The following is a 20,815-nucleotide window of genomic DNA, read 5'->3' on the forward strand; positions in this document are numbered from 1 at the left end:
ATCTGATACGCAACTGCACCACGCCCTAAACAGCTTGGTTTCTTTTAGCTCTCTGTTCGTTTGCTTTATTGTGAGCGTTCGCTCTTTCTCGTCCTGCAGCCTTTTCGTGTTTGCTTTCCTTCTCGACGTCCATCGCTGCGCTAGCTGTGACGGATCGATCGGTACATGGTGACGGCGTTATGCACAGTATCTGAAACGCCTTTGAGCAGTATTAGAGACTTGATGCAGGCATAACTAATGGAGTGGTTACTGTCGCTTCCTCGTCCTTACAAAAAAAAAATGATAAACTTAACTACCACAATAACAACAATCAAACAACGAAATTATTGAAGTCAACTGGCCTAATCGGATTCGGCCTGCTATTAGACTATACGCTGGAAAAGAACTAAAACGAAAGCTTATCGCTTCGTTATAAGTCTGTAAGGGTTCAAGCTTTGCGAATAGCTTTAATTAGTTAGTTAATTAATAGTAATATATAGTTAATTAATAAATAGTAATACAGTTAATTAAAGGTTGCGGAACTGTAGCGTGCAATAAACAACGTAGGTTGCCATTAGGAGCCACTAATAAATATAGGTAGAATACGATTATTTAATTTTTCCGATTCCATCTATTTCTCTAGTGTTGTTCAGGGGTCATCATTTCTCAATCACTCTGAAACCCATAATACTAGATCACTTTAACCCATTAGGTTAATTATTCATCATTCTAGTCGATAAGATACGATGAAATCAATGTACACTGATAAAAAATATAACTGCTAAATTATCAATAGAATAAAAGTAATGTTATGATAATAGCGTTTAAAGTGTTCGAATAGAATTAAGCGATATCGCCTCTCGTGCATCAACATTTGCACAGACCTTTGGGGCAAGAAAAAATTGCACCTATTAACAGCAATGGCGTCTACGAACTTGTTGCCCTGGGCACAAACAACTAAACAATACGGCACGATGTTATTTGGTTAACTCGATTTTGACTGGCGTTATTTAGGCGCATAATAATGCCGTGCGGCTCTTGGCGTGCTTAAAAAACAGTGGGACCGTCGCGCTGCCGTCTATTGATCCGGTCAAGATGACGCTAAAAAGATCGTTCTTCGGAACGTTATCAGTATTCGTTCGTCCAACAAACCTCTAACCAGGATTGTATAAGATAATATAGTGTGTAGTTTATCTGCGTAAATTATCTTTTTAGGAAACATTTTTATCTAGATGAGGAGTCATGCAAGTAAATCTAGTTGACCTAGGCAGGCTTCTACTTGAGAAAATTCTACTGCATACATATAGGGGACACATCTACTCATTGGCTGTAACGGACCTGGCGAATCCATAATTCCGAGTCAGCAACGACGCAAGGACGTCATTGATTATCTATATTTAGTACACGATACGAATACTGATAAAATACTCAAATTTTTGCTTTTTCTGCTTTCATCATTAAAAAACTAATCAGATGGTATCAAATATTATTTATTCGTTTGTGCTGGCTATACACGTCAGACACAGAACATCCCAATATCGGAGGGGCTATACAGAACCATCTAAAACACTTGAGTTTATAAAGCTATATTGACAGATTTTCCTAATGTCATGAGACTAATACTTGAAGGCGATATCCATCACAACTTGCTTCGCATCGGCAGCATCCACACGTATTCTCAGGTTCATAGAAACTTAGCTGCCTGCAGAGTTTATGGTGGAAGCCATGCACGGTCAAACGAATGATCACATATTTATCTAGTCGGCTCGTCCTTTTTTACTCGTTACTCCTGATCGCACCCAAAGCAAAGAAATCCTCGTCAGTCTTCGGCGAACCTTTGTTCCCAATGTCTAAGGCTCACTTTGAAGGGTTGAGAGATTTCACACAGGGCAGTAACGTAATATTCCAGTCTCTATGATGATGATCTCTATGATGATAAATGATCTAAAGTACTTTACGACTTATAACCTATAAGTCGTAAAGTATTTAAAGTATGATACAAGCCTTATCAAGTTCATAGCTCTTATTTAAGAGGCTTACGTACCAGAAAGCGACAGAAGAACGAGTGGTACGGTATCCAACGTAATTTTGTCCGTATTTGGAGCACATACGTGTATCGTTAGGCTCGTGGAAAAAAAAGAATCTATGATGAAACCCATGCATGGCAAAGCCAGTGAAGTCATGCCTCGTCAGCCGGTTCGTCCCCTTCCACCCGTTGCTGTGTACCTTACTTACAACCACTTACCCATCGCAAAGAAATCTCTGCAAATCTTTGTTCCCAGATCGCAAGGTTCCTTTATTGGAAGATCAAAACGATGCCGTAGGTCCTTGGACAGCGGTGGCGAGTCGACTAGTGGGCACGTAAAGCGATTTCGGGTTACTATGCGTAGTCCCAACGCTCTTTTGAGGAAGGAGGCTGTAACGAAATTTAATTGTACGGGATCCTCCGCTGCCAGATGACGCGTATCCCGCACGTTGCGATCGGAGCTACTTTGAGATCGAATAGCAAGAGGTGATTTGATCGTTTATTCTGTTTTCCTGTATTTTCGGTGACGTGCGCCATGAAACTTCTGCCGTATAATTATGATACCGACAGCTCTGATGTTCCCGCTCAAAATAATTTGTACGTATATAATAGAATCGTATAATCATCGTAGTCGAAATATCATAGGCAAAATATTTATGCTGCATCCTACGATTGGATTTTAGATTTATTCTGCAGTCCCTTGTAACTTGTTGCATAACGATCACAATAAAAATTCATGCTTTGCTTATCATATGGTCAGTAGAAACAAAAAAAGACTATCATGACACGCACCCCTATAGTTTGGAGTTGCTATTCCCTATAATATCAATGATCGTAAAAGGGCATACCATGAAATCGTGGGATTTTCAACGAAGTAAAGTCATCAGTTGGAGCTGCGGTGATTGTTTATCGCTTGTTCAGAAACAAATAACGTATGCAAAGTGTCAGGCAGTCTTTGACTGCTTGGCGCCAGTCAAAACATGTTAGTTTCTACATAAATGTTCCCTCTATGCAGACTGTGGCAGCCGCACTTTGTTGTTGGAATCATTAATAGCATAATTATTAATATAGTGTTATTATAGATTTTTTCGCACACCCAGTTAATAATTGCGGCTAATTGCTTGCTTCCAGTGATTGATGAAGCGATGTCATGAGAGTTTGTTCTGGCATGATTAGAACTGTATAGTACTTCTTTTTGGCCATAGCAATTGTCCCAAGTAGACAGATAAATAAATCAATTTGTATGCGAAAGTACGCAAAGCGTGTGTTCATAAAGGCAGTGTTTTAATTCGACAATTAGGCCCCCTAGCTACCCGTTAGTCGTCTCCTCGGGGTCTAACTACCCCCTCACCTTAAGGCGGAGTCAGTAGAGGCCCCTCCTCCTGCGGGTTTAAATGAGGCTGCTGGCTGAGCTCAGGCCATTCGCAGAACCGGACGCTAAGGTGTATGGTCCTAAACATCTTCTATCGGTGAGAAAAAACTCATTATCTCTTTCGAAGTGATCATCGCTAGTCGAACGCATATATTGGAAACAGCAATCGGACGTTAGAGGTGCTGAGCGAAAGAACCGTATCTTCCTTCAGAAATGCTCAGATTTTCCTTGCTCAGGAGGTGAACAGTCTTCAGCATAACTATGGTGAGTACTCATTTGGTCGTCGGTGCAAATTCAGACTAGCGCACGGAGCTGAATCTAGAGAAGCAAAAAGAATCTGAAACGTTCGCATTTCCAATAGCACGCGACCCGTCTATTCTGCAATTGGCTTACGCTACACAGCATACAGCTCCGGTAGCTCCTTGAATTATAGAATCAATGACTTAGGGCCATCATTACGGTTTAATCGTATGATCATTTGGATTTGTAACTCCATCCATTAAGTGTTGACGATTGAAATTTATTAGACTATATGACTATTGCTCATATACGTACTCTGACGGCACTAAAAATCGGCGCACTTTATATAGCCTTTCGTCGGAACGAACACACAACCTTTACAAGCGTTTTCTCAAAATCGTCCTATTAACATTTCTCCATTCGGTCATAATCCAGAAATTGCTATTAAGTGTCCTTTTCGAATTTTTCTCGTTTAATCTCTTTATTCTTTGTCTGATTTCGTTACGTTTCTATATCACGGACAAATCGTTCGCTCTTTTCTCGTTGAATTAGTATCAATACATCCTAACCTCTAAGTGTTCACTTCGTACACTATCCAATAAACACCGTCATACCCACGTTGGGCGTCGCGCGCCAGATGTACCGCAGTGGTTTCCTTGCGCATCGTTACTCCGTCTTCTTTTCATTGACAGTCGCCATTTACACTGTACCTAACAGGTCCGTTTAGTGCGCGCGCGCGCGTGCGCGTGCGACCAGGGCTGTTCCCTTCGCCTGTTTCTTTGTGCCGCATCACCACAGAGTCCTGTCGCGTGTTGTTCTTGTCTCTGAGGGCTACCTATGGGCGCCTGTGTGTGTGCGTACGATGCGGTGGTCTATGACTACGATGATGTTTGTCGCGGCGGCCCTGTCGCGCTCTCGTACGATAGGCGCCATCGAACCTGACGACGAAAAGAGGAAGCAGTCTGCTCCGTCCGCGCTTGGCGCCGAAACGTCGTCGATCTTAGGCGACCAACAGGCCAATCAGGCGAGTCATTGACTGGGTCCAGAGAGGCCAAAGGCAGGCAAGTACCCGCAACAAGAGCACGGCCAACTCAGTGGCAGATTTCGCAAGTATCAGCGGCATCAGCAGCCGGCAATAGTATTTGCTGCCGCTTCCGCAGCAGCAAAAAGCCCGGCGGGTTGCTTAGCCTTATTGGTTAACCAAGGGCAGAGTCTGGCGAGCGCGTCGAGTTAAACGGCGCTGCGTTCGTGTATTCTTCAGCTCCGTGACCGGTAGCTTGATCCATGGCGCCTGGCTATAGAAGACGCCAGTCTCGCCGGTGATCATGGTTTTTGCTTGAATAGGGGGACGGGGAGGAAGCGATGACCGGGTTTTCTGCGCCACTACGCCGCCACCTCCTTCGACTTCAAACTCCTGACAACGGCGATGAAGACGACGACGAGGACGCAATCGTACGTCCGCGCCGTAACCAGACGTTGCTCAGTTGGCCTGCTGTTGTTGTTGTCGCTGCTGCTCCCGTTATTATTACTTGATGTTGCTGTTGTTGTTGTTGTTACTGTTTCTATTTTTGTTGTCGCTGTGGTCGCCGCTCTATTTCTTGCTGGACGTTCTGCTGAGTGAGTTGAAGGAGCCTCTCTACATCACCTGGCCGATGGCTGATCTGTTCGCCCTACCAACAGATCGGCTGTCTGTCTGTCCGCCTGTTGGGCGACGTCGCGCGTAGTCGACAAGCGGAGCTGATTCGTTGCTGCTATGTCTGGCTGATTCCTCCGTTAGGCCTTTCTTAGTTCCTCGTGAGTTCATCGTTGATGCTGCTGCTGCTGCTGCTGCTGCCTCTCCAGTTCCTACGTCTCCTCTAGCGGCCAACGTTATCCGGCGCCTTTTGAGGCGCTTCGTCGTCGTCTACGACGTCGCCGCGCACCCAAATGCGATGGGCGTGCTGTTTTCTTAAGCAATAGCCGTCGGTCGTCATTCGGCAACTGATTGCTGACTCCTCTGATCAGACGGAAGGTGCAGCCAGCCGTCAACCCAAATTACTGGGACTAGCGGTTGGCCGCTGATGTCCTGTAGCTGCGCTGCTGGTTATAACTGTGCGCGCGCCTAAAGCACTACCGCTTAGCTGCCAGGTGGACGGGACCTAACAGAGAGAAAACGAGATGCTACAGCCTTTGTCGACGGTCGTTTTGACCTTCATCACTTTACACGGACATGCATGCAGTTTGATTAGACTAGAAAATAGCTAAAATGTGGAGATACTAAAGGGTACGATGAACGTATTATTAAATCGCTTGCGCTCCAAATACGTTTGACATACAGGTTACAAGACCCACGTATACACCCCATAACACTTTCACAGCATGTAATCGACAGTAATTCGAAATTCATGACATGGCTAGAACACTTGAATCTTGTCTATAAGTGGATTGATGAAAAAGGCGCCAATACGCACGTTCGAAGCCAAAATAAAGTCGAACTCGGCTGTGCGAACGGAGTCGTCAGGCCATCAAACGGTGGCTCTTAGGGCAGTTCTGCAAACGCCAGAGGGCACTTTCGGTGAAACGCGCGACCCCTGACTTGATTAAGAAAGGCGGCACCGCTCAATAACTCCGCATCGTATCGCATTCAAGTTCGTGCAACCACGCACGAGCTCTTCTCTACCTAGCTATCATGTGTGTAGGCCCATTGCGAACATCGTCGAACATTCCTTCGCACCTTAGCGATCTCCCGTGGTGACTGGCGTGCGTGCAGAATTTTTCTCATAAGTGTAGTCCATGTCGACCGGCTAGGCTCGCTGGAGTAGTTACCGCCAAAAATATCAAACGTCGTAATCATAACATGTAGCTGCATATATATAGCTCACTTCGGTATGATTGTTAACTCATCGTTCTGCTTGCTTCATTCTAGGAAATCAGGATCGTGGTGATACTGATAGCTACTGTGACCATGGTCAAGAGCAGTCAACCGAACATAAAAAAGTCTACGCACATGGCATTCTACAAGTGGATTTCGCCTCGGCCTGAGGAAATCATTAGATTCGAGCCTTCCCCTGATTTCCCTGCAGGCACTTTGGTCTCACCCGCGTTTCAGAGCGGCAGCCACAACAAAGAAGCTAGAACAGATGATAATGAGTTCGTACCTCAAAGTCCGGAGGAAGCGGAACGCTATCAAATGTACCAAACCTTTGTACGTCAAATGAGAAACAGAAAAGCGCGTGCGTCCCGCCGACGCTGCACTAATCCTCCCTGTCGACGTGGGACCAGCCGTCTGCTCAAGAACCTTAGCGCCAAACTTCCAAATGTCATCAAGTTAGAAGACGAACCGAAAGAAAAAGAGATTAACTTGTTAGATCTTCTCCAGGAGAACGAAGCCCCCTCATCCGTTCTTATGGGCAGAGACAGAGTAAGGCGAAACTTCTGTCTCACCAAAGCGTTCACTCAAACCATTCAAGTTCGCGGTTGTCATCCTAAGAAGATCATTAACAGCTTTTGTTATGGCCAATGTAACTCGTTTTTCATTCCCACTCTAAGCGGCAGCACAAATTCACCAGTGAAAACGTGTGAATTTTGTAAGCCATTAAAGACGCACATGCTCAAGATTAATCTGGTGTGCCCTAGCAGGGCCGAGGGCATGCACACGGTGCACGTTGAAAAGGTCTTGTCTTGCTTGTGCAACAGCGCGCCTCAGGAAGAGCCGAATGGGGCAATTGACGTATAGAAAGCTGTTAGCTATAGGTGAACATCACGTAACGATAAGCCTTCAGCGATTGCGTTAGAAGTGAAATATTCGTGCACTCTATCTAGTCTGTGATATACGATGGCTCTATCTTGTAGAAACTTAATCTGCAATCTTTTGCGAACTACGACGCTCTAGGATAATCATTCTAAGCTACTGCTCGCAGCCTGTAAATAGTCCTGTACATATGAACAATGCCACAGAATTTGTGCCGAGACGCTGCAACTGCGGTGGCGGATAGACATGCGGATTAAGGTGCCAGTTAGCCTAGAGGCAAACGACAAAGTGTGTCAATTTTTTTGTCAGATAGACAAAAAGCGCAGTCTTGAAATGATACATAAATAAAACAACAGGAAACGAAACAAAATGAGAATGACAGAAAATTTAATAAATTGTATTGACCTGGCATCGTAACAAGTGTCGTTATATATGTATGCAAAATAGTCATCCCTACATCATTACATTCATAGTAATTTATTGGATAGAAAAAGCAGAAATCAGAGTAGTTCTGCAAAGTTTTCCCAGTTACGTCTACGAATAGTTGTTCATCTGTACCACTTCGTTAAGCTGGTTTTTGGTGACCATTTTGACGGTCATTGTAGATGGCACTTCGTCCTTAAGACGATTTCCTGAGTCGCGCTCGACGCGGAGTGGTTGCTCACTTTGGGCCAAGGAGGGCTCCATAGTCTTTGCGTGCCAGGGGCCGAACACGATCATATTCGTACGTTTAAGTAACCCAAGTAACAAATAAATTGTTTCGTTTTCCGGAAATTGTATACACATTTTTTTTTATGTACTTTTCTTTCTTGTAGCTAAAACCGTCATACGTTGATCGGTTGAGTGGTCTTAGTGTTCTCTATCTGTGGGTAGGAAGAAGTAGTTCTTCTCACAAGAAAGTCCCCACGTATCAGCCGGAGTCAGCTGACTGTACCAGTCTGGCTGGCGTCAGTTTTTTTATGAAGTGCTTATCCATTCGAAGATACATCCGGCTTGAGTCGGCGATGAAGTACCCTCAGGATGGAATCAAACTGTCACCTAAACTGGAAGTGATCAATGTGTCTAAAGCTTTTTCCGTATCGTCGCTTCGCCTCCTCTCCATAGAGTTCATTGAGGAAATGAAGTAACCGTCTTGGATCTAGGGCTATGTTCTGGCTCTCACACACATTGTGTCTACACAAGAGGCTATGTGTTGGTCGTCGTACACCTTCCAAAAACACATCACTGTTCAATAGATGGTGCGAGCGCCAAGTAGGAACCCGACTCTACACAATTTAACCTATTCTTGTTCTCGGGGAAATCCATCGGCTGTTGCAGATCAGCTTTCTGACTATACGATGCGGTGACTTTTGTGGCCCAAACGAAGAACGGACCTACATAGCGGCTGTTGTCTAGGGAAGCAAGAACACGAATATAAATGGGTGGTTTTGTGTGTGTTTGTGCTGGCTATACGCGCGTGCGTAGTCGTCTATGTGATTGTATACGGGACCTCGACTGATGTGTGTCTATATTAATGGCAGAAAATCTATCTTCATTACCGACGAAGGAACAGACGGTGCCCAGACAAAGGACCGAAAGGGTAAAGAACAGACAAGAGCCTCTTTGTTCACCAGAACCGCCCGCTAGTTGCAGACACAAATGTAGACAAGTAGTTAACGACGCTTGTCGCTATAGTTGTCTGTGCGTAGATGTACAGAGTGCAGAAGGGCTCCCTCTATGTGCGTTACGGCATTCTCAGGTCGACGTCGCTAAGGTCGGCGCTATTTATAGAAAGATTGTCACAAATATACTACTATCTCTACATTATCCCAAACAGGACATCAAGGTAGTTGCATAGCTTTTATTTCAAGTTCGTAGTGATATGTTACCCCCGATATTTTCTGTCATAGTACATAACATTTAAAATACTTTGCGCGCATCTTCAGCTCAAAAGTTTTACGCTATGTGAATTAAGTAATTCTAAAGCCAACCTATTTAGACGAAGAATAACTATTCGTCATTGTTGTACATGAGTGTGCCTAGATACATTACCACAATTTTAAGCTGAAACCACAAGCGAATTTGGAAGATTTATATTTTTACACCTGAACAAAAATAGTAGATGGCGTTGTATTTAAAGAATAATTCAGCTGAAACAGCCGGGCGTAATTTAATTGGATTCTTTTTTAAATTAATGGATTACTTGGCTGTTACCTACCGGCAGTACTTCTACCCTATCATTCAAAACCTGGAGAGAAACGTTTTTTGTACAGATCAAATGGCACGAATATAGTTACTGCATATAGTATCACTATTTATATTGAAAAATCCACTCATTGCGGAAAGTTAAAATTGCTAACGCTTGAAAAGTTGAAAATTGAACGAATACTGAGTTGATGGTTCAGAGAAAAAAAAGGTCGGCAACGTTTGCTGATGTATATTTTTTGCCAGTAATCATGCATTCACATTGGTGTAGCCTTAAGTAATTTTTTGACGTTTTACAAGGGTCAGGATACGTTTTGCAAGTATTCATCACGTAGATGACCCTGAAAAATACGGTATACAGGATTCTTAAAAACACAAGATCAATACTCGAGGGGGCGATAGACCTCAGTATGCAAAGCATTTTATTTGTTGGGCCATTAGAGAAAATGTATGCATGACACTGTCAAAATTAAAAAAAAAAAAAAAAAGTGTACCACGTCTGATAGTAAAGGAACTGAAAAATTAGGGCACCGTATTTTGATTTTAAAATAATCACATAAATGATGATATTATACTTCACCATCATATGCCTCTAATACAAGGAGAGGGACACATATTTTTTTATGATGCAGTCGGAAATTAATAGCCAGTAAAGTAAGAAACCAGAATTTTTTCAATCAGCTGTTGGAAGTGGGCAAGGTTAAGCAAACGGTGCCCAATGAAATAGTTAATCACAGCAAAGGCGTAATATGTCGCATTAGTTCGCCTGACAGCTTGGGTTCCATCCGACCGCGAAACTAGTCCTGGAAACACGCCACATCTTAAACGTAAACACATAAAACGTATTTAATGAGTCATGCTTGCTTGTGGTGATAGGCAATTATCGCGATAGTAAAAGGTCACCGATCTAAAACTGAGGGGGTCTTTCCAATGTTTGATCATGTCAAAACAATTGTTTGCGATTACCCTCCACGGTTAAAGAACGCTTCGGCATGGCCTGTTAACGTTACGCTAGTAGCGAACGAAAGGCAGAGTCCATACAATATAGAACGTGCCGTCTACATGAACGACGCTCAACGCTGATGTGGATAACCCTCTTCTACGTGGTGCGAAAGCTCCTTTGTAAACGACATTCTACTGATTGGCCCCTCGGAAGGGCCTGTATAGTTCTAGCTGTCATGGTTGCCCGTGCTGATTTTTCTCGCTTGCCGAAAGTTGCTTGACTGATCGATGAGGTCCTTTCACTAGAGCGACTGACGATTGCTATTTGCAGTTCAGCGGTGCGTGCCTGCCTGCCTGCCTGCCTTGAAGACGAAGAACGCCTTTCTAGTCGAGCGATTAGGCTTAAGTCGGCCTCTCCTTCGACTGTAGCTTCACCGTTTTCTCCGCCCCCGTCGTTTGCTCCATTGCCATCAGCTCCATCGCCTCTATTCGAGTTTCGTCGAAACGCTGAAGCAGTGAGATAATCGCTTTAGGCCATTAACCACTGTATAAACCATCAGGACATATTTTATAATAACAGATTATTCGGAACTGTTTTGCCCTTGCCCAACAGGATGACCCAATTAACTAAAAAATACCAACAAGATCGACTTCTATTTAAGCGATTGTATAGCAATGTACTTTTTCTAGTGACTTAGAATTTTAAGTGGTCTAAACTATGATTACCTTCGCTTGCTCTTCGGATACAAAAACTACTAACTATGTAGGTTTATTATTGATGACATTGGTTAATGGTGGCCTGTGAAGTTTGGTTCCATGTATCAAGTGTTCCCCGGATGCAGTGCGGTCAGCGTGCTGTTCTTCTCTGATGGTCAATATCGTGAGATAATAAGCGGCTCGATATCCGCCCTCTATCACCGTTGCGAGAATGGTATTAAGGATCCTATTAATGTCATAAACCTGTCTAAAACCACTATTGGTAAATGGCCTTATATAGCTATCGAAGTGTTGTACGATAGTACAATCTGGCCTATATTATAATAGCTAACGTCGAAATCGGAACGAATGGCGTCCGAGAACCACAGAGTGTCGCGCCATGTTGGCTTCAGATTGTTTCCTGAATCTGGCGACAAAACGTGCACCGAAAGGGGCTCTGGGGACTTTGTGGTGCTATCTGGAAAACGCCAGACGACCCAGACCCAAAAATGGAAGTAGCAGTATACCGCAAAGCTTCCTATCTCTTCTTAATGATCTACGCCAGTCTCGTTTGGATCAACAAAAATATTATGTTGTACCTCTGGTATCGTTACTACTCACGTCCGTACAATAGTTGTTTATCTGTGCATAATTTTAGTATAAAGATACATCTAAGATAGCAGTATGCTTGCTAAGTATGAAAACACACGACATCTGTACAGATGCATCGTATCCATATGGAACCGGCTAGCAGATGAGTGTACGAGTGTGCGCGTCAATTGAGGCTTTCTTTCGTGATTTTCATCATCCGTGATAGCCGTCCTGATGCTGGCGATGGTAGCCGTCGTCGTTGCCGCCGCCGCCGCCGCCGCCGCCGTCGCTGCCTGCGAGTTATAACTCTGGCGACACTGGGTGAGACTTCCCCCATTGCTAGACAGTGACTGCAGACTCGACGGCGGCATGGTGACACTCTCCTCTAAGCCCACACACATCCTCTATCGATATATCCAGGTCCGAACAGCATGAGTACACCATTTCGCCTGTATCGCAGATAGGAGTGCGTCGTTCCATGGGTGTGCTGCAGGTTACTGCGGCTACAACCAGTAATAGAAGCCATCGGCTACTCGAACCGAGACAACGAATGAGTTGACTAGGCGAGCGGTTTCAATCATTCAGCCAGGCGGTTATCTGACAACACCAATGGGTGGCTACCTGCGCTGAGTGCTCCCGCGACGGACGGACAGACCGACTTACTGCCTCTGCTGCTACTGGAACAAACGGAATGGAGCACCCATCTGCTGCTCTCAGAACAACAGCCAACCCGCTCAACCATAGTAGTCACTTCAGTCGACCCGAGTCAGTGAGAGCTCAAGCGGAATCGACAGGAGTACGAGCACCACCGCTAGCATCAGCAGGCGCACCAATTTCTCGCACTCTCCTTCTCTCTTGATCTCTCTATGCACCTCTTTCACTTACTCGCTAGGCGCTATCGGCAGCGACAGCTTCGTACGCCCGGCTGTCTGTTGGTGCTGCTTACTGTTGTGGTCGTCGTCGTCGTTGAGTGTTGCCGTGGCGACGATTGGCGACCAAAGAGAGGACGAAAGAAGGACCGGCGCCGCTTTGTTCGCAAGCCTCGTGGTCGCACCGTCGTGGGAACAACATAACATCAAGAATCGACATTGCCAGCAGCAGCAACAGCGACACAAGTAATAATAGTAGCAGAGAGTTCAGGAAGGACAGCTCCTGCAGACAGCGATAGAGTAGCCTAAGTAATAGTAGTAGTAGTAGGAGGTAGTAGCAAGTAGTAGTATAAGTAGTACTAATAGTAGTAATAGTAAATAGCAGTAAGTAGTAGTACTAGTAAATAGCAGTAAGTAGTAGTACTAGTAGTAAGGTAGTAGTAGTAGTACTAGTAGTAAGGTAGTAGTAGTAGTAGTAGTAGTAGTAGTAGTAAGGTAGTAGTAGTAGTAGTAGGAGGTAGTAGCAAGTAGTAGTATAAGTAGTACTAATAGTAGTAATAGTAAATAGCAGTAAGTAGTAGTACTAGTAAATAGCAGTAAGTAGTAGTACTAGTAGTAAGGTAGTAGTAGTAGTACTAGTAGTAAGGTAGTAGTAGTAGTAGTAGTAAGGTAGTAGTAGTACTAGTAGTAAGGTAGTAGTAGTAGTAGTAGTAGTACTAGTAGTAAGGTAGTAGCAGTAGTAGTAGTAGTAGTAGTAGTAGTACTAGTAGTAAGGTAGTAGCAGTAGTAGTAGTAGTAGTAGTAGTAGTACTAGTAGTAAGGTAGTAGTAGTAAGGTAGTAGTAGTAGTAGTAGTAGTAGTACTAGTACTAAGTACTAAGTAGTAGTAGTAGTACTAGTACTAAGTAGTAGTAGTAGTAGTAGTAGTAGTACTAGTACTAAGTACTAAGTAGTAGTAGTAGTAGTAGTAGTAGTACTAGTACTAGTACTAGTACTAGTACTAGTAGTAGTAGTAGTACTAGTACTAGTACTAGTACTAGTACTAAGTAGTAGTAGTAGTAGTAGTAGTAGTAGTAGTAGTAGTAGTAGTACTAGTACTAGTACTAGTACTAGTACTACTAGTACTAGTACTAGTACTAAGTAGTAGTAGTACTAGTACTAAGTAGTAGTAGTACTAGTACTAGTACTAAGTAGTAGTAGTAGTAGTAGTAGTAGTACTAGTACTAGTACTAGTACTAAGTAGTAGTAGTACTAGTACTAGTACTAGTACTAAGTAGTAGTAGTAGTAGTAGTAGTAGTAGTAGTAGTACTAGTACTAGTACTAGTACTAGTACTAGTACTAAGTAGTAGTAGTACTAGTACTAGTACTAGTACTAGTACTAAGTAGTAGTAGTAGTAGTAGTAGTAGTAGTACTAGTACTAGTACTAAGTAGTAGTAGTACTAGTACTAGTACTAAGTAGTAGTAGTAGAGTAGTAGTAGTAGTACTAGTACTAAGTAGTAGTAGTAGAGTAGTAGTAGTAGTACTAGTACTAGTACTAGTACTAAGTAGTAGTAGTACTAGTACTAGTACTAAGTAGTAGTAGTAGTAGTAATAGTACTAGTACTAAGTAGTAGTAGTACTAGTACTAAGTAGTAGTAGTACTAGTAGTAGTAGTAGTAGTACTAGTACTAGTAGTAGTGGTTTCGATCAAACTAATTTATAATTAATAATATATAATTTGTGTGCGTGTATGTGTTTTTTTCTCGTGTCTTACTGAATACCTTTCGTGTGTCATTATTTTTATTTGTTTTTCATACTTACAGTGTTATATATATATATATATTACTTTGATATACTATTAGGTCACGTCGTATTCCGTGCGTCGCTGGTATTCTTAACGCCAGTAGATCGGACGTATACATCGGTTGATCCCATCATCGTATACGTATCTGACAGGAGGGGCGACCGGCATGGGCCCAGGAACGATGCAGCTATCAGTATCCGAGAGACGGATGTCTGATTAAATGTAGCTTGATTAGCAGGGCGCCCGTACAGGCCACGTCCGCCTACGCGAAGATAATTGGTGAAGCTAATGTTGCCTCTGCTACTACCTTGTCCAGATCCCGGCACGCCGTCGCCTGAATATTCCGCGACGGATGATTTAGGCGGACGATCCGACAGGCGGACGATTTTGTGACGTAACGTACGCCAGCCGTCGTCGTCTACACCGGAGAGAGCTCAGACGTACGCACATCAAGCGATACTTACAGAGTGAACAAGGAAAAAGAAAGGTACACCGAATGGGGAGTGAGTGCCCAGAGTTCCTGGCCCGACTATTACTGATGGTCGCGCCGCCGCCGGCAGCGTAATATCGTTCGTTCTTCGCCAATAACCGGTGCCAGTGCGGCGACAACGAATCAGCCATCCAGTCTGCTAGCTCATGCAGAAGGGGTCCCGAGACGTACAATGAGCAACTTTTGCTGGCTTGCCTTAGAGGCAGGCGCGCTTTTGCTCTCAAGCAGACGTGGAGCCGTTCTGACGAGACCCGCTGTCGATGATGTCGCCTCGTTGTCGTCGCAGCGGCTGAAGGGACGACGATCGTTTAGCGCTTTACTTTGGCTCAATGAGTTCAACGAGTTGATGTTGGGCTGTCGGACTCAAATACGCATTGGCAATGACCCTTGGGCTTCTCCACGTGCGGAAAGGGGCCGGCTAGACGAACAGCACGAGCGACAACAGCGGTGACTAACCGAAATAGACCGGCTATATTAGGGGGGCGGGACTTCGTTTGACTTCGATAGCCAATCTCAATAAAGGACTATAGAAAAACGGTTTGTCGTTATGTTCGACGCTGTTTGCTCAGACGACATAGGCAAAAACGGCAGCGGCAATTTTTACTTCAGCCTTTGGAGACGTTTACACGATCACAGACACACACACACACACACACACACACACACACACACACACACACACACACACACACATTCACGCATATACACTAACATTCAATCAAAACGAAAAGGAGGCGTCCGCTGTAAACACTTCGAGATAAAGTACTTCCATGGCACTGAAAGGTATTTCTCACAAGTGATTAGACGTGCAATAAGATTCTGTACTGCAGATGACCATGAAGAGTACCGTTGCATGCATGACTATGTGGACATCTGTGGTGGACGGGCAAAAGACCCCAAAAGGCCAGAAGGGCACTTAAAATTAGCGCCACAGAACTGTTCGCTAGCATCGTACTAATCATCAATATTATCAGTTCTTCCAATGGGTTGGACAGCGTGTCGCGTTACCGCGCCTTTCTGCTGATCTCTTCAGCTCCGGCCAAGGGACGCAAAGAAAAACACAGCAAAACAGGAAGGAAGAAATATTAAGGCATAGTCTCGTTGCCGTCTTTGTCCACGCCTCCCGCAGCTGAACGCGGCCACTGAACAACGCAACCCAATCAGGAGCGGCATCGAGGGTTTTTCTCGGAGATTCAAATCTAACAGGACGCTTGACGTCAGTGTTTCGACACCAACAACGCCCCGAGGATGAACGCCGCAACTCGTAACTGGATCAGATGGAGCAGATGTCGATGACTACATATCCATGTAGATGCATATAGAGTACGCGCACAACAATGCAGATCGTCAATCCCAATGATACTAAGTAACCCTAGCGGACGGTCCCCTCGTCTATTTTGCTTCAAACCGAGTTGCCATCGTTATTTCTTATATATGGTTCGATCCGCCGAGCGATAATGAGTGCTTAATCAGACTGCTCGAATGTCCGCCGACCGGCCGACGGCGTTCGGTCTAGAGCACCTTCGCGCTGGAGCTAATTGTTACGATGTTAATTCCTCCATTTGGCTGGCGCTACGATAGAAAGCGTCCAGATTTGAACAGATAACAAGCTAATATAATTATCCATTACTATTATGACTGGTCGTAGTAGTAATAGTAATATTTTCAAGTCCCGATCTGCTTGTTTGTAGATCGGGAGCAGGGTAACAAGATGGAGCGATAGGACAATTTAAAGCGATTTTCGCGGACCTTTTTTCTGTTTGAGCGATAGATATCGAATGAAAACGGATCTGTAGTAAACGGGCGATCTGTTTCGTTATCTACATCGAAAGTTGTTATAGCTGCTACTGCAACCGCTACGCGAAAAGCTGTTTCGTCTCTATTCGTGGGAGCTTAATCCCAAAATCGTAGAGGGTTACCGTCAACGGCGAGTGTTTAGGCGAGTGGTTTCAACGTCTGACGATTCAACAATCATTTGAGGAACTGGCGGGCATCTATACCGCTGCCTAAACGACCGTACCGAAATCGGCTGTGCTCCCGAGGAAAATCGCGCGACAACACGCATTAAGAATGAGTGATCTAGAGACTGCTCGGCAGCAGACTAAAAATAACGTTTCGACGCCAAGGACGCGGGATCGATAATCTAGATAGCCGAATGTGTGGCAGCTAATTTATATGGAAGTATCGTCGTTGATGAGTTTTTTTTAAATAGATTAGTGGTTGAAAAACCTTCAACGAGAGCAGATTTCAATACCTTATCTATGTGTAGCGGTATCGAGAGTTGAAAGTATGTTTCTATTAGTTTAGTTAAAAAGGTATAATTTTAACTTCTCTTTGTTGTGTATGTCTGGTTTACATGACTAGTTTATATTTTTCTCGAATGATCGATAAAACACTTCACTAGGCTTATTTTTATGCAAGATAAGTGACATGATTTTAAGTGCGTTGGGGATCCATATTGAAGTTGGGCGGATCTTAACAAGTACGTTATTTTAGTTGAATATATTGAAACGTATCAAAAACTTTTGAGATTCTGCCAAATTATATTACTATGATATAATAGGAAGAACCCGTGTGTCTAGTTTATTGCACGCTTTCTCCTATAAAGGGATGAATCAAATCGCAGCTACGCTTATGATGTATAAATTATTAAATATAGGGTGGGGAGTTTAAATACGGTTTTTCGCTATGAGTTTTTGTTCTAAGACTGCATTTGAACAAGACCATATAGTTCAAAAGCATATTCTTCTATGCGCCATGAGTATTACTCTTGACGGTTATATTTGCTCAGTTTCCGGTACGATTACAGCTCTAACTAAAAACCTAAACTAATTTGAAAAATATTCCGCAAATAATAGTAACCGTGCCTCAAACGATATTAGTAGGCATAAACCCGTTCAACCGTCATACTACTCACCAGATTTAGCGAAATTATATTGAACCACTGGGAGGCCAAAGATCCTGAAAATGCCAAGGTTCAAAACGCAAAGGGTTCTAAAAAAGTCTAAAAGCCTACGTTCGATAGAATATTCATTGTTAGGCGCTTCAAAACAGCCGTTGATTTATATACAATAGACTTAGATGTATTATAAAGAAAAATGCTTTCTATACCCTTTGAATATAAACTTAGTCAAGTACTTTTCGGCTCGCCTCAGCCTTGGAACTGTCATCGGTCCTTTTTTTAGAGGCTGCATGAGAGCCGACAACAACATAGACTGTCGACTTCGTACAAAAATAGAAGCTTTCCATGTCAGTAAGGGATTGTCCTGCGCCATGATACTAGGTAATCCTGTTGATCTTTGCTGAAATTCGGCACAAGTTACTGCTATTGAAATTATTGACAGCAGAAACGGCTGGCTTTTTTTTCTGGTGTCAATAATAACGAATGTCTGTTTGAATTCGAACGCTTATATTTTAACCATGCTGTATACATTCTCATATACATATCTATAGGCAAACGTTTTATTAATTTTATCATTTAGCTCCGATGCGAGTGTCCTATCGCTCTGTGACGACAAAAGCCCATCTAGCAACATTTTCTGGGTTCTACGCTTCGATCGAGCCCCAACCGTGAGACGATATCAGGTTTAATTTCCATTTTAATTCCATAATTTATCTAAGAAGAGGTCTCGAAGGTGATTGTGCCTGGAGGATTTATTGTGTTATTCATGCAGTTGTTCTAACAAATGCTCTGCCGTTCGTCTTGCGGTAATAGGTCCAATAGGTTCCAATTAAGGTACGAGTAGTATAATTCATTGAAGAAAAGGAAAAACAAGATCTCACCGAAAAACTATATATAGTTTTGTTTGCAGCGGACAGTTGCGCTTAGGATTATCGGCACGTAGAATCAGGAGGAGTATGCATCCGAGCAGTACCCTCAAGGGTTTTGCAGTACTTCTATATAGCAATATCATAGTAAGGATAAGCAGGGTGATATTAGCACGGAGCACCACAAAACACTACGGACAATAGATTACTAGAGCTCTGATACTCTGTCTATTATCATACTGGAATACACTCAACTAATAGATGGATCGGGGTTAATTTCAGCTCGTGCCGTTCAAGGTGCTAAGCTTAAATAGGAATATTTTTCGACCGGTTCACTTATTCCGGCTTATGTTGTCATAAACTGTCTCAGAAAAATGTGTATTCCTTTATATTGGCGATAGTCAGGCACGGTAGCAAGGTCCACTTTCGCTGGCATTATCGATGGTTCTGTAGGTTCGGACTAGAACGCACAGACAACTTCACGATGGACATGCTTCAAAAGTGAGCTTGTTCGAAATTTCAGTTAATTGCACCCACCTAACGGCGCGAACCTCCCGATGGGATAGCACGCTGGCCTTGCTGCGTGTCTTGCAAAATCCGGTTATCACGGGCCTGCGTGACAATCAACTGGTTATTGTAGGGCGTCCGAGGCTCCGAGCCACTGCTAGGGTAAGTCGTAATTCCAGAACGGACAACTTCAGCGAAAACATAGTTAATCTGATCCTGAAAGAGAACGCACAATACGAAAGTAATTAGGGCAATTCAAACCCTATGTAAGTATTGTAGGAAGGAAACGCATATATTCAAACCTGATTCATGAAAAAAATTTAATACGGCTTAGTCTAACGTGGTTCACCTTTAGATGTTCCGTATAAGTTCTATCAGTGCTGTGTTTACCTTTATACTTTTATGATACGTATGCTGTTTGTGTTCATGACCGCATTTTTAACAAATAATTATTACGTTTATTATTTGAAGAAAAATGGTAAAACATATTGTTAACTGTATTAACAATCTGTTTTACCTATAACAGAGTTTCTCTCTTTTGCGATTTCAAAAAGGACGATTGAATCGGAATGAGTCAGAGACACATCTGAATGCAGAAGTTTTTCATGTAGAACAAAACGGTAAAAACATTCACGATTTCTCAATTCAATGGAGCAGCGAGTGCTAGATCGTACAATTATTACCAGCCGAAGCATTAGATGAGGATCGAAGATCGCAGTGTTCATTCTGTTTAAATTGGTCAAAATCATTTAGTTTTCAACGAACGTTAGGCATTTCCTAACGCGTAATGGCCCGTTATTGAAGTTGCGTGTCTCAGCTATTACAAGTTACTTTAACAAATGGTTGAGTCCTCGGCAATTTTTACGGCGATGTAGCTTCTGCAAAGCAAAAGTTCGCTCACTGAATCTCTTCTTGTTCCTTTTTCCAGGTAACGAGCAGTAACAGAAATTTATTGCCATATATATATATATATAGTCGTATAGTCACAATAGCAACTAACGATTTAAGTAGAAATTTCTATGGATTCACCTGTTTTGAAGCATCAAAGTGCACAGAAACAATTTCAAGCCAGTTAGTTACTTACTCATTACTTACCCATAGCACGCTCATAACTGTGTTAATAGATACAAAAAAAAGGTCAAAACAGGAACCATATATACACTAGGGTTTAAATGTCGCATTTGTACACCATGTATATGAAAACTTATAGCGGTATGAGCCGATTGTGGTACAGCCTATGGCGCTCGTTTTAACACGAGTATATATGGACAAATTCAGTTAAGGACTGCGCCAAGTGTTGCTTCCCCTCGAAATTAGTATTGCTCCGTAGCGTAGTCTTGCCAAATGCGATTGGTCGAAGATGAATAAACCTGAGAAGGACGCACCTAAGGATGATCTACACACGCAGAACTCGCTAGAGCTGGTTAACACTGCACAGAGCTACCAGCAACTGGCGGCGCAATGGGAACGAAAAAAAACTACTATAACAAACATAAATTCATTTGTACTTCAATGGCAACAGGCACCGCATGAGGATACCTGCTTACAGAAAAAGGTTACACCATCAACAGGTCCAATTTTCCTCGCGTTGCTGTATACAACACGCAGCCTACTGGTTGCTTTTTACGGCAGAATG

The 20,815-nt window shown here is 43.2% G+C and overlaps 1 protein-coding gene and 1 long non-coding RNA gene across 5 annotated transcripts; one reads left to right on the forward strand and one right to left on the reverse strand.

Annotated features, from left to right (window-relative positions):
* The first annotated feature begins 2,821 nt into the window (after positions 1–2,821).
* Positions 2,822–19,296, forward strand: LOC111247436 (uncharacterized). Of its 2 annotated transcripts, none has more exons than XM_086982904.1 (3): positions 2,822–3,474; positions 6,523–9,172; positions 19,196–19,296. In XM_086982904.1, the coding sequence occupies exons 1-2, from the start codon at positions 3,400–3,402 to the stop codon at positions 7,330–7,332; spliced, it is 885 nt and encodes a 294-aa protein (XP_086839030.1). In that variant the 5' UTR covers positions 2,822–3,399; the 3' UTR covers positions 7,333–9,172; positions 19,196–19,296. The 2 variants fall into 2 exon arrangements, with proteins under 2 accessions (XP_086839030.1, XP_022654080.1); XM_022798345.2 differs by having other exon boundaries at positions 3,414–3,641.
* LOC147756791 (uncharacterized) lies at positions 9,181–20,408 on the reverse strand. 3 transcript variants are annotated; one of them, XR_015323256.1, is made up of 3 exons: positions 19,863–20,153; positions 19,210–19,395; positions 9,181–10,980 (listed from the first exon to the last, which is right to left on the reverse strand). It is a non-coding gene; the product is annotated as an uncharacterized LOC147756791 (long non-coding RNA). The 3 variants fall into 3 exon arrangements; XR_015323257.1 differs by lacking the exon at positions 9,181–10,980 and adding an exon at positions 20,275–20,408 and having other exon boundaries at positions 19,863–20,057; XR_015323258.1 differs by lacking the exons at positions 19,210–19,395; positions 19,863–20,153 and adding an exon at positions 16,824–17,196.
* Between the last annotated feature and the right edge of the window lie 407 nt (positions 20,409–20,815).

Source organism: Varroa destructor, unplaced genomic scaffold (genome assembly GCF_002443255.2).
Source record: "Varroa destructor unplaced genomic scaffold, Vdes_3.0 BEIS01000003.1, whole genome shotgun sequence".
In the NCBI taxonomy this organism is placed as follows: Eukaryota; Metazoa; Arthropoda; class Arachnida; order Mesostigmata; family Varroidae; genus Varroa; species Varroa destructor.

Excerpts from the sequence above, each read along its gene's own strand:
- LOC111247436 (XM_086982904.1), top strand. The coding sequence starts at position 3,400 with ATGAGGCTGCTGGCTGAGCTCAGGCCATTCGCAGAACCGGACGCTAAG. Across the intron at positions 3,475-6,522 it reads GTCCTAAACATCTTCTATCG|GAAATCAGGATCGTGGTGAT; the intron begins GTGAGAAAAAAC and ends GCTTCATTCTAG.